The sequence below is a fragment of the Notechis scutatus genome, chromosome 1, assembly GCF_049901735.1.
Source record: "Notechis scutatus isolate UNSWTSFEM ecotype Mainland chromosome 1, rNotScu1.2, whole genome shotgun sequence".
In the NCBI taxonomy this organism is placed as follows: domain Eukaryota; kingdom Metazoa; phylum Chordata; class Lepidosauria; order Squamata; family Elapidae; genus Notechis; species Notechis scutatus.
Genome location: NC_142009.1, coordinates 205,377,259 through 205,392,103, shown reverse-complemented (window position 1 = coordinate 205,392,103; position 14,845 = coordinate 205,377,259). Strand labels below are relative to the sequence as shown.

General features: G+C 34.8%; 1 protein-coding gene across 3 annotated transcripts in view; it reads right to left on the bottom strand.

The window, feature by feature from the left end:
• QTMAN (queuosine-tRNA mannosyltransferase) overlaps positions 1–14,845 on the bottom strand; it is a 270,156-nt gene that overhangs the window by 26,109 nt on the left and 229,202 nt on the right. For all 3 annotated transcript variants that reach the window (XM_026673512.2, XM_087950077.1, XM_087950076.1), the window contains one exon: positions 5,887–5,996. In XM_026673512.2, the coding sequence (XP_026529297.2) occupies positions 5,887–5,996 (110 nt within the window). The remainder of the gene's footprint in view (positions 1–5,886; positions 5,997–14,845) is intronic.

Sequence of the window (14,845 nt, the reverse complement as noted above, 5' to 3'; positions counted from 1 at the left end):
AATTAGTTGCCTATTCACTAGAGTAGAAGGCTGGGGTTTAGATCAAATAAAACAAATAAGGAAAACGTCATTCAAAGAAAAATGGTGTAAAACTGGCAATTTTTGAAGGTGCCAATTTTTCTTTGCTTCTCGTATTGTTAAATTTCTTTAAAAAAAGAAAAGAAAAACCATCACTAGGGAGGTGTTAATGCGAAATCTTACACAGATAATCATATCTGCAGTCAGAAACAAAGTTTGTTCTCTGAAAGTACTTGGATACAAAGGAACACAGAAAGCTGCTTTTGTTTATTTTATTTATTACATTTACATTCTGCCTGACTCCCCAAACACCCTGCTTTATAGCAAATAAGACTAATAATCAATGTATTTAGTAGCGTTGATAATTACTTGCTATGAATTCTGCAAGTGGTTTTTCCAGGAGATCCCAGGTACTGAACGAAGCTCTGAATGCAAAGTTTGTTTTCTACAAACCAACTATGTATTTTGGAACACACACACACACACACAAATGATAAAATGCTATAATTTTTGGATTATGCATCCTCTTCTGACCCAGGAGGAAATTAAAGGCAAAGACATCTCCCATCCCTATTGCTTTTGTTTAATACTTATTCACATTGGACAAGGTCTACTTTTTCCCTCCTTTGAGCAGTTTTCTTTTTTGCTGGACAGGTAGTGTTTGATACCACTGTAGTTTCATACCCGTCTCACTGTACCATAGAAAACTAGATTCATTTTAAAGCATACTGCAATCAGAGAAAAGGAAAGGAAGAAACTAGGAAAAAAACAGGTGAATCTGCTGAATACCTCTTGCAAAAAACCCTCTACCTTGGCTAACTTCTGTGAAATAAATAGGTTTAAACTACTATTTTAACCATACCCTAACCATCATCATCAAACCCTAGCCATCATATATTTGTGTTCCCAAAAGTTAAGTTCCAGGTGATTTTTCTAAACTAAACTGTTTTATGGAATTAGTTCAAATTTACAATGTTTTGAACAGAGTATGTCAGGTGACTAGAATGTTATTTTACAAATAGAAAAATGAAGGGAAGGCCTGCAGGACTGGCAAATTCAACATAGCAGGTTTGGTTGAGTAAGTCTACTGTAGTACAGCATGGTCTACTCATAATTTTCTAGGATTTCCAAGGATATTTTCTCAACCCTACTGGAGCTAAAATGAGATGTATCAGGGAGCTTTCCTACATAAAACATATGGTCTACCAGTGAACTATACCTTTTTCAAATGAACCAATATGTATTCTGTTGAAAAGATACATACCTGCAGAGGGAAAAACAAGCAAATATTCTTTGGATTGGGAAGCACTACACAATCTAAAACCATCTCTATCTATTGGTCTGGATGGAATATGTGCCTAGCTATCCACTGCCATAGCCGAACCTCTAAGCATAATCTTTGAAAAATCTTTCAGGACCAGCTCTGTGCCAAAACTATGGTCACAAGCCACGGTCATCCCCATCTTCAAAAAGGGAGAGCCCAGCCTAGTTGAAAATTACAGACCAATCTCTTTATGCTGCATCACCTGGAAAGTCATGGAATCAATTATTAACCAATCCATTATCCTCCACTTAGAGACAAATAACCTACTCTCTAATAAACAATTTGGTTTCAGAAAAAAACTATCCTGTAATCTGCAACTCTTACACTGCAAAAACATATGGACTACACAACTCGATCAGGGCAAAGCAATAGATGCAATCTACATAGACTTCTGTAAAGCCTTTGATTCAGTGGTACATGACAAACTACTCCTAAAACTAAAATATTACATACCGTAAGACAACTGCATAACTCTGGACAACTGCATAACTGGATAGAAGCATTCCTGTCAATCAGACAACAAATGGTCAAAATACAGAGTGTCCTATCAAATTCTATACCTGTCAACAATGGTGTCCCCCAAGGCAGTGTTCTAGGACCAACTCTCTTCATATTCTACATAAATGACCTCTGTGATCATATTAAGAGCACCTGCGTTCTCTCTGCTGATGATGTAAAGCTATTCAACACCACCGACAATACTGCTACCCTTCAAAAAGACCTCAACTATGTATCAGAATGGTCAAACAAATGGCAACTTCAAATCTCAACAAATAAATGTTCTGTCTTACATATTGGCAAAAAAATATATCAGAAAATAAAATACAAGCTGAATAGTCAAGACCTTGTTGATGATCCAAACTCTGACAAGGACCTTGGAATACTCATCTCTAATGATCTAAGTGCTAGAGCCCACTGTAACTACATAGCCAAAAAGGCATTAAGAGTTGTTAACCTAATCCTGTGTAGCTTTTTCTCTGGTAATATCACACTACTAACTACTAGAGCATACAAACATTTGCTAGACCAATACTTGAATACAGCTCATCAGTCTGGAACCCGCATTACGTATCTCATATTAATACAGTTGAGAAAGTCCAGAAATATTTCACAAGAAGAGTTCTCCACTCCTCTACTCGTTGCAGAATACCTTATGCCACCAAACTTGAAATTCTAGACCTAGAAAACCTAGAACTACGCCACCTTCAGTCCGATCTAAGTATAGTACATAAAATCATACATTGCAATGTCCTACCTGTCAATGAATACTTCAGCTTCTACCATAACAATACAAGAGCACACAATAGATACAAACTCAAGGTAAACCGCACCAAACTTGACTGCAGGAAATACGACTTCAGCAACAGAGTGGTCAATGTCTGGAATACTCACCTGACTGTGGTTTCTTCCCCAAATCCCAAAAACTTTAACCTTAAACTGTCTATTATTGACCTCACCCCTTTCCTAAGAGGTCTGTAGGGGGCGTGCATAAGCAAGTAAGTGCACCAACGTACCTACCGTACCTACCGTCCCTGTCCGATTGTTTCTTTTTATTTTTCTTATATGTATCCATTTCATGTATTCATAACTATGTTTATACCTATACCTGTTATCTTACAATCGCTTGACAAAATAAAAAAATAAAAATAAAGTTGTTCCACTTCAATGTGTAATTAGATGGTCCTCAGAATATGTTCACCCTAATTGTAATTTGGTGTCTATATTTGCAGAGGGCTGGAATGAAGGATTGCACGATCTGAAATTCGTTAAGTCTTCTCATCAAACTCATATAAATCTAGTATTCAATCTCATAAGCACCTTCCCAGCTACAAAAGTGCTTTTTCACTACATTAATATACATCCCCTGGTGCATTAAACAAATCATTAGAATGTTAAACTGAACCAATTTTATGATAGTGTAAACATGGCAGACACTTACTCATGGCTTAAGAGTTGAAACAGACTTTCTGAGAAGAAGTGACCTTGACTTGTTGAATCAAAACTTTATTATCTTTATCTCAGTAATACTTGAATCTAGTTTTTATTCCCCTGAAAAAGACAGCTTATACAAACAAACTCTTTCTCTGGAGTGTTTAGTATTTTGTCCATCTGTGGTTGATACAACCACACACAAAAAAACTTTGTTAATAAAAAAGAAGCAAACTCCCCCCCCCACCCCCGGCTAACATAAAAAAGGACAAAATTCCAACACTGGGATTATAAATACTGAAACCATTCGAACTCTTCCCCCCCAAAAACTTTCTTTAATCTATGAAAAGTGTCTGATGTCCAAAAAAATTTAACATGGAATTTTTTTCCCCTGTGCAGTAAACTCAGAATTTTTGTATTTAGTAAATGTAGAGGCCACCCATCTTATGACACTGGACCACTCACAATTACAGAAATAAAATAAAATAATAAAATAAAATAACAATAGCAGACTCATGAACTGCTCCATGGGGCTTTACAACCCTCCCTAAGCGGTTTACAGAGTCAACCTATGACCCCCAACAATCTGGGTCCTCATTTTACCCACCTTGGAAGGATGGAAGGCTGAGGCAACCTTGAGTCCCGTGTTGGATTGAACTCCTGGATGTGGGCAGAGTTAGCTTGCAATACCACATTCTAATCACTGAGCCACAAGGGCTCTAAAGTAAAAGAAAATAAATAAATAAAATAAATCCTAAATAAAATAAAAATAATTACACTTAAAAATTAAGAGCAATAGCACGAAAATAACAATTGAGAAAACCACTCAAAGAAGCTATGTCAGAGGCTGACTCATGCTATCACAGTCTCAGGATTAATGGCAAAGCCATGTTTTTAGTGCCTTGTTTTCACAGGGCAGAGTTAGGGCAAATCTAATTTTTGAGGTGATGATGTTTCAGAGCGCAGGTGCCATGGTAGAAGGGATTGTCCTCCTGGGTCCTGATAGATGACATTCTCTTGCAGATGGGGACCTGGCACATGCCTCTCCTGCCAGATCTAATAGGACGGGTAGGGATCATTTAATTAAATTCACATGCTCAATTTTTTTTTTTGGCACACCTGAATTTGCTTCTCAGCGTTTGCCAAAAACTTTTTATCTTAGACTTGAGTACTATGTATTGATTAACCCCCCCCCAAAAAAAAGCAAATTGAAAAATTCCTTCTCAAACATGCAGCTATTAAGGTTTATTATAGATCATGGTATTTCTGTTTAAGTTTCAGTTCTGAGTAACAATTTTAAACTTTTCAAATAAAAATAAATAGTTAAAAGCATTTGGTGCTAATTGCTAAGATTTTTGCCACTTTAGAGCGCAACTTCTTTGTTTTCCCCTTGAACTGATCTTTCTTTACTTTCAACCTGTCCCATTTTATACTTTCAAACTAGTCTTGAGACCCCATGTTAGTTTTTTTTTTTTTTTTTTGGCTGCTCATATCTGAGCTTGTGCATTATCTGAGTTATTTCTTCTTTTCATAAGGCCTTTAATTTTATTTATTTTGGTTTTTTATTGGTGGCATGCTGGCTTCACTATTTTATTTTCAAATATTGTTCCCAGTTTTCTGGGATTAATTATTCTTGGTTTTACTTCTCTCTCTCTCTCCCTCCCTCTCTCTCGGCTTGCGTGTGCTGGACAATTACATTTGACCACATTCACATTTCACTTAAATTTACAAGCGTCTATTCTTATTCACTAATCTATACTGTGGATAAAGTAGATATGAGCTTTTTTTTTTCATTTTTATATCACTCTACTATATGGTTAGAAACCTAAAAGGAGTTGTATTTTAACAAGGTGGGCTGGAGGAAGTTTAGATGCAGCTGAAATCTGTCAAACAATAATAGTTAAAATCAAACTTTGTCTAGTTTTGCAATTTGGTTCTACAGGAATTTTTCCTGTCAGTTTACTGTTTTCTAATAAATGGTAGTAAGAGTTATATTGTTCTTAATAGTACATACTGCAATCTTTAAAAGACTTGTGATGCATATTTGCATTTTCTGTAATTGTAATTGTTGCATGTCTTACTATCTGCCTATGTGTATTCATTCTTTTACACTTCTCTTCCCTAAAATTTAATTGTTTACATTTTTAATTGAAGTATGTCCTACCTTAAAACAGGATTTATAGTCTTTTTCTGTTCTAAATGTTTGCGTATTGATCTAAACATATAAAATCCCATCACAAATGTGGAACTCATTTTAAAAATAAAACATTGAGATATTCAATTGGACAAATAGTCATGAATTAAATCATATTGAATTTAGTGGGCCTTCTTTCCAAATTGAGATTTACAATATAACAAGTCTTAAGTGTAAAGTTAAAACTATTGTTCATAATTTTGCTTTATTTTTGTTCATACCTTATCCCAACTGCTCACTTTGATTAAAAGAAAGTGAATTGTAATATTTGTAAATGCAAAAAAATATTAAAATACCTATGTAAAGATAGATAAGATAGATAAGATAGATAGATAGATAGATAGATAGATAGATAGATAGATAGATAGATAGATAGATAGATAGATAGATAGATAATCTCACAAACTAAGCCCAACAATACCTGGAACATCAGTGAAGGCTTCTCCAAGGACAGAGACATGAAAATTCAGTTCCATCTTTTTCAATTTCATCAGCACTTTAAAGAAGCTTTCGGGATCTTTATCATGTTCCCTTGAAATGAAACAGAGCACACCTTGAATTTTGAATTGTTTACTGTATTTTCATATTCATAATTCATATGTTGTCTCCATACAAACCTTGAGATGGCCCACAACATAAATAAGACAATTATAAAATAAGTGCATTATAAAAATTGGTTAAAAATCTTACCAGACTTCATATAGCAGTAAACCAACCTTGAAAATGGACAGTGCCTGGACAGCTGTTAAGGGTTGGTACCTTGTGCTTGAAGCTCCATGGAACAGAATACTCTAACAGATGGCAGACATCTTTTTGGTTTAGAGTGGAAGGCAATTCACTAAATCTTTTATGTATTTCCATAACAGGTTCAGAATCACTCCAAATAAGTAGTTTTGGAGTCTCCTCTGGAAATGCTTATGTCCCAAATTAAAACCATAATTCCAGATACAAACTGGATTGGAACCGTTCCTGTCTATAAGTCAGATAATCAAGCAGCCCACCTTTCAATGTCAAAGTGCTTTTAGGAGTTTTAAACCAGAGCAAAATGGACATTTTTCTGTTGTTCATTGTCCAGCTAAGGATACATTACATATTTTGTATAATATTGTAGTAAATACATAATATTATGGAGAATACAGAAAAGGTATAAAAATTGCTAAATTTGGAGTCCTCTGTTCTAACATTTAAATAGTGATTTTATTATTGAAAGTTATAGTAACTTTTAACTTATATGGATGATACAATGGTTATTTATATAAAAAAACATATAGAAAATAAATTATGCAATCAAGCTTTAGGCATTTAGAGCCCAATCCTAGCCATGCCTACTTTCAAGTAAGCCCTGTGCATTTCAGAAATAAACTGGAAATAAGCATATATAAAACTCCTGCGTTTTTGTGATCATGGGAAAGTAACAATCTCCCAATTCACATTTTCCACTGGATGATGTCTCCTAAAATATATCATGATACAAAATAATATATCATGATACAAAATAATTTTATATACAACTGACAAGTGTGCAACTTTCTGAAGACACAGAGTGTGTTAAAGAGTTATAAAATAAGCTAAGCTAAGAGCAATATTAAAAAGGTCAATCTTAATCTTCTTAAAACATTTAACAAAGGAGTTTTTTCTTATTTCAGTTGTACAGGGGACTCAGAATGGAGAGAGAAGGAGAAAATGGACATTTTAATACTGCTTTATGAATGTACAATGAGAGAGAAATTCACTTTTTTCCAAGGATTAGAAAATAAAGCAGTCAAACCTCACTTTCAGGTATTACAATTAAACTTACAATTAAAACAAAACAACATTTAGAAAATCCTACACCACACTAACAGGGGTGGGAATGGAATACAATAGAACAGAACAGAACAGGTCTTTATTGGCCAAGTGTGATTGGACACACAAGGAATTTGCGTCTGGTACATAAACTCCAAGTGTACGTGCCAAACAACAAAGTAATAATCATCATCATAATAAACGATAATAATCATAATAATGATATCATAATAATGATAATAATGGCTGATGGTGCCTGAGCTTTTCACTTCTTACATAGTTCCTTGCTTCCCCAAATTACCAAAGAATAAAAGCTAAAGAAAGGCACTCCTGCTTCATATCTTAAAGTTAAATACCAACTTATATAATTTGTGGATAGTCTGAATAGAAGCAAATACATTTGTATTATACGCTGAGCATGTATACTCTATAACTTAAAGCCCAAAATAGGATGGGGTGGGCAGTTACCTAAATTAGACATATAAATACCGGTAGTATCTTACTTTTACCAAGGCATGGGTCTGGAAAGATCCAGTCAGAATGGCTCCTTGCCTAATGACTGCAGACGGGGATAGCGGGGAAGAAGAGGATTCGGTTAATGAACACAGCCAGGAGTGCCAGTTATTGTTAAGTGCTGCTATCACCTGACACCCTACTTTACAATCACAGTGCTTAGCCAAGGACCACCTGTAATGTCTTGGCCGGAATGACTACATTAAGACAAGCCAAAAACTTTTGACGAAGGAAGTCAATCAAGAAAAAGCACTTGAAAACCACAAAGGTAAAGGCTAAATATAGGAAAGAAAAAATTGAAAACCAAATTTGCTAATTGGAAGAACAAGTCAATGCATGGTCGAAGAGCTTTTGCTTCCAAGGTTTACATACGTACACAAACAAACACAAGTGGTACAGGGGCCTAGAGATGAAGAAGCTCGCCTCACCCTCGGGAGATTGAGAGTTCAATCCTAGGTAGTGACAGATGTTTCTCTATCAGGACACAAAGAAAAAAAAAATCTGCTGCGAATTCTGCGCGGGCGTCAGGAAGCCTATTCTCCAAAGCACCTGAAGGTAGAAAAAGAAGCAATGGATGGAAACTAATCAAGGAAATAACCAACCTAGAAATAAGGAGAAATTTCCTGATTGTGAGGATAATTAATCAATGAAACAGCTTGGTGGTGGGTGCTCCATCACTGGAGGTTTTTAAGAAAAGATTGGACAACCATTTGTCTGAAATGGTACATGGCTCCTGCTTGAACAGGGAGTTGGATTAGAAGAGTTCCTTCCAACTCTGTTATTCTATTAATACTTGAAGAATATAGATGGAAAATAAGATTAAAAACCAACACCATGTTCATTAAGGCCAGGAGTGTTAAAGAAAGAAACTGAAGGTTTTACTTTAGTAGCTCAAGAACAAGCCAACTAATTGCATGAAGGTGAACATTCAGCATCTAACATACCATTGCAAATTCTGCCTTTAGTGAAAAGAATGAAACAATTGACCATTTCATCAGTGGCTGCAGCAAAAGTTCTCAATCTGACCTCAAGCAGCATCATGATTACGTTTCCAGAATTATTCTCTGTAAATTTTGCAAGAAGTTTGGATTTGTAAAAACTACTGGGATCATCAAGTTGAAAAGTTTTTAGAAAATGAGCGGGTTAAAATTTTCTGGGACTTTTACGATCCAAAACAGACAGGCAACTTGTTCATAATATGTCAAATATAACAGTTACTGAAATGAAGAAAGTGCGTGAAATGAAGAAAGTTGCTGCTATTGTGGATGATGCTAGGATTGAGGAAAAACAATTCCAAAATATATATGAAATATTGGGACTTGCAGATCTAGTTAGAACTGAAGAAGCTTCTGGATGAGAAGTGAAACATTTAAAAAAAAAACCAAGAAAGTCCAGTTGCCTTTTGGAAAAAAACACCTTTGGGATAATCTGAATAGCTATGGAAAAAAATCTGTATAAAAATCTAAAGGACTCCCTTAATATCTAGAAATATTTAATTTACCAGATCTCACAACCCTAGTATTACAAAAAATCCCATCCTACTTGGAACTGCCTATATTCTTAGATACTACCTTAGTAATTCTTATGTCTTTGGTTAGGGCTTGAATTATTAAGTTTCCACCAGACAGTGAATCTAACCATAGATTACCCCACATGTAATAATTTATTAAATTTTGTTTGTTTGGTGCCCAATTCTTAAAGACTCTGGGTGATTTACAACAATCAAAAACTTTATAATAAAATTATTGATATTATTATAAAGTCTTTGATTGTTGTAAATCAAGGTAAAAGCAAAGTGGTTGCTATTTATGGGCCAAGATTGGTGATGTCCAAGAATAGAATAGAAAACATAAGGTTTAATCAGTAACCGAGCCATTTTGTGCCTTGAATAAAATACTTAAAGGACATTCCCTATGTTTTCCTTGAAACAGAACTGTGCACCCAAAAAATGCAGATACATATAACACTTACTGCAGAAAATGAGGTCAGTATCACACCAACCATGTGAGACTGCAGGTAACAGAACCACAGATAATAAAAGTCACTGGTTTTATTAGATTAAATCTTCTTTTCTGCCCCTATGCACTCCCAACAGTTTTCCGTTTATCAGCATGAAAAAGCGCTATACCATTTTCAATTCTCTGCAGTCCTTCAGTTTATTTTGGCCTTCCTCAAAATAGAGACAGTACAGAGATATGTTGGGGAAGGGTGGTTGAAAAATAATTAGCTTACGTTGGTTTAGAGATGACTAGAAAAAGGTCAAATTCTTTTATTCCATTCAGGAAAAAGTCTGTGGAGATTCTCATTCATCTAGGTCCTAGCTGTCCCAAAGGTGCTTTTTCAAGAGGCAACTCTTTGTTTTTTTCTTGAAGACATTTCATTTCTCATCCAAGAGGCTGCTTCAGTTCTAAGAAGTGAAATGTTTTCAAGGAAAAACAAAGAAACTCCAATTGTCTCTTGAAAAGCAGCTTTGGGACATTCAGGAAAAAGCTTTAAACATTTTTTTTAATTCTCCCAATGAATATTCCTGAGGTTAGCAGAATTTGCATCATAACATAGAAACTAGAGCCAGACACGCTGTTGTGATCACACTAAATATATACAAATTAAGGAAGAAGAATCTGAGGAAAGAGTACCTCATCTAAAGTCTGGGTTTCTCTTAACATAAGGCTTTAAAATATTAGATCTTACCTTACTCAGGATAATAAAGAAATATTTTTTCAGATTAGACAGGAACTTTTATTAATTGTTTATTCTAATTGATGAGTCTTATCATATTGGCTGTCTCTGATAATTACTGATTTGATTTCAGTAATGCTTTCAAAGTGCTACATTGATAGATCATATGCAGTCCACTAAGGTACTCGAGCTCAAACTCATGAAGAGATGTTGATGGTACATCAGCAGAATCCGTTCTTTGTCCCTGAATTCTAGCCTCAGGACAGGTGTTCATATCCAGTCAACTGTAGAACAGTTCTGGTAACAGCCAAATTCACATGGAAGATACTTACCATGCACTCTCCCTATTCTTGGCACCATGGTTGTTGCAACACTTGAAAACAATATTGCTTTGTATTTCTAATTATACCATGGTGGCGCATTACACTGCAGGCTAACTCTGCCCACAGCCAGGAGTTCAATCCTGATTGGATCAAGGTTGACGCAGCCTTCCATCCTTCCAGTAAAACAAGGACCCAGACTGTTGGGGGAAATAGGCTGACTCTGTAAACTACCCAGATAATGCTGTAAAGCACTATGGAGTATACATCTAAGTGCTATTGCTATACATGAAAGTGAGGAAGAGAGTGAAGTACACATATGGGCACACACACAAACAGAGACACTTCAGAGAATACCTCTAACTACTTGCCAAGAACATCAGGAAGAGCACAATAGATATATCAGGAAATATCATATCATAGTTTTCATGCAAAAGTGTGTTGGACAGAGGTGGTATTCAGCAGGTTCTTTTTTTAATATAAATTTTATTTGGGTTTTCACAAAAACATAATACAAATAAAACATCTTTTTTTGAGAATAGCATGATCCTGGGTTATCACTTCTTCATACAGACACAAACTCAATTTCATATTCATCTTTGTGTTCTATTCCATATCTTATTACTATTTTAACATTTTCTCCAAAAATTTTCCCCTCCCTTGGTTTTCTCAACTTTATTTTTAATTATCTCATATCTAAATTCAATTATATATCTTTTTCTAAGTTTCAATGTATTTCCAATCATTATATATACTTTTGTCTGTCCTGTTTCAATTTATATTATCTTTTCTCATTAAATAAATTTACCCCTGTAGTTACTAATTGGAGTATGACACCTTTATATCTTTTAATTTTATCCATTCAACTCTTATTTAATTTTCAGTTTATGCCTTTAAAATTATAACATTCAATATAGTACATAACTTCCAATCGAATTCTGCTTGGTACATTCTTAAAATACACACTATGTTCTTAAATAATTAAATAAATAATTAAATAATAAATAAAACAATACCAAATAAAACACTCATTCCATTCCATTCCAATTCTATCATTAATATTAGTTAGAATCTTAACATTTTTAACATTTCTTTTCAATTGAATATCATACTTCATTGTGAACACTTATAAACTTTCCATAATTAATTCTTTTTTTCCATATTTCTCTTCACTTAGATTTTTATAAATCATTAATAATAATTAAAATGTTCCCATCCTTTCCTAATTTCATTCTCTCATTCACTTTATTTCATTTTTTTTATTAACAAACATTCCACTGCATTACAATAAGTATTTTATCCATCTTTTAAATCATACATTGTTTAATATTTTCTAAAATTATTTCTATTTCTAATATAACAATACTATCTTATGTACCTTTGCAGAATCCCTTTTTCAATTAAATTTTCACCCATTATCTCTAAATAGGCTTATACTTTCAATCGTTATACATTTTCCCTGTTTCTCTATATCTTGTTTCTGTCTTTTATAACTTCTTTTCCTTTCCTTCTTCCTCCTCTTCTTCTCCCTCCCCTTTTTGCCCCCTTGTCTCTCGACTTCCAATTCTCTCTTCTGTGATCCTCTCTTCTGTTTCTTCCTAATATTGTAATTATTTTTCAAACTATTCTTTTTTTTTTGGTTGTTTTTTCAAATCTTTTCACTCTCTTTCCCCCCTTTCCTTTTTCCCCCCACATAAAATTACTTGATCATTAAAGATGGCTTCTTCTTTGTCCCAAACTTCTTGTTCTACAAGCGTTTCTTGTTGTTTCTCATAGTTCCAGATCTCCATTTCTAAAAATTGAAATACGAAGCCAAAACAACCTCTTCCTTCTTGTGCATCTTCTTTCTGTTCCATTTTCAGTTCTTCTAAAAGTGATGCCATTTTAAACACTTTTAAACAACCACCTGATTGATTTTAGTCATTTAAATCCAATAGCCTGAAATCCAAAAATCACCAAGTAATCCAAATAATCCAAAGATGTTTCTTCTTGCTTCTTTTTTCCACTTTCTCTTCCTGGGGTACTATTATTTTGTTACAAAGTTTCAGTTAGAATGTATCTTTTAGGAATCTTGTTGAAGTTTTGCTGTAAGTTCCTTTTAGTTCCAGGCAGTCTCCTCCATTTTTCCAGATCCCACCCTTTTATACTTTCCTTTTCTCTCTTTTCCTGCTTTTAAAGGTTTTTGAGTATCCAAAAATCTTTATTATCCCTTTGACATTTTATTTTCAGCTTAAATGCCTATTGATGTCAAAGTGGATTTTTGTCAATTTCTTACTTAAATCTCTTAGCTGTCAGTATAAGGAAGGGGAAAAAAAAGCCAAGTGCTTTCCCTTCCCTCTCTCCTTCGCTGCTTCAAAGTCTTTTTTGGGAACAATGTTATTTTTTATAGTTCAAATTCCAGGGTACCTTACGTTGTTGTTTTTTCAGTTTAACCCAGTCAACCAAAACTTTATCTTCTTATCTTCCTCCTGCACATTCTTTTCCGGTCGAGTTCTTCTTTGAGGTGGCCATTTCTGACCACCGCTGCAACCGCCTTCGGGAAAGGGAGTAATGGCCAGCTGAGGAGGAGAGATGAGGTTCTCCTCAACCCTGCTGGCAGTCTCTCCCCTCTTCACCACCTCTATGGGATGGCTTAGCCCCGAATCCAGCCGCTCAGGGCGCTCCGGTGGTGAGCACGGATCGAAACCGCACACGATCGTGGATTTTGGTCCATCACTGAAGAAGTTCAAACCGGCAGGTTATGAACAGTTCTGGAGAACCGGTAGCAGAAATTTTGAGTAGTTCAGAGAACCAGCAAATACCACTTCTGACTGGAGATTTTATAGTATTCTTCCCCTGCCACGTCCACCAAGCCACACCCACAGAGCCGGTAGTAAAAAAGTTTGAATTTCACCACTGGTGTTGGAGGGAGGGAGGGCATAATGATATTCAAGAAGAAAGTGAGAATAATCAGATTCAGCATTGATTCTGCGGTTTAAACCCTTAGGAAGCAACCCATATCTGAAGAGAGACAAAATAATTAGGATCTGTTTTTTTAATTTATTTTTTAAATAATTAGGATCTGTTGCAGAGGTAAAGAAGTTTTTTCTAGAGTTCTGGAACCATTTTACTTGTATCTATTGATATTTTATGCATTAATCAGAAAAAAAACATTAATATGGTTATGGACTAGAAACCTAGAGACCATGAACCCTAGTCCTCCCTTGGGTGTGAAAGCTGGCTGGATGACTTTGGGCCAGTCCACATAGGATGCTTGTTGTGTGGAAAATAGGAGATGGGAGAATTATGTTTACTATTTTGACTTGTACAAAGTAAAGGGAATCTAGAAACATAATAAAATATACATTCAGACTTCAGAAAATGTGATTTGAAAACACCTAAAGTCCTTGAGCAGAAAATTTTGAAATAAAAAGAATGTAAAAATATAGGAATATAATTATTGTGTCTCAGAACAGAAAATGCTGAAAAGAAAGTAAATGTAACAGAGTTTCATTTTGCCACTTGTAAGTTAGAATTCCTTGCAGATAACCAAATAAAACATATGGCATATACAGTATGTGTAATATCTCCTAAAACCACACACAATAAAAAGTATGATATTGCTAAACTTGCTGAATACTTTTCTGAGAACAAGACAGTTACCATCCCAAACATATATTTAGCTATTCAAATTTAGACTTTCTGAAGGTCAGATAAGTATGTAACTGCTTAACAGACAGAATACCCTTGAACATCTCCAAGCTCTGTTGAGCTTATATGCTGTTCCTTAGGTGAGGTATTAGCAAAGCTTATTTATTTTCATTTCCACGGCTTTTATTTTCTCGTTCCCTTGTGGTAAAGCTGATTTCCATGATGATTCCCTTCTTAATTTTAATATCCTCTTTTACTCATCATACAGACACGAGAATTTTCCCTAAAATAATGAAACTCTTCCAAAGGAAATGAAGACAACCAAGAGGAAGGGAAGCAGCAAATGCTTACTTTTCAATTAATTGATCCTCTGTCATATGCACCTGTGAAATATTTTTTCCATGCAAGGAAAATAAGGTTAATTAACATAAAAACCCTTCACTCATGGAGGTG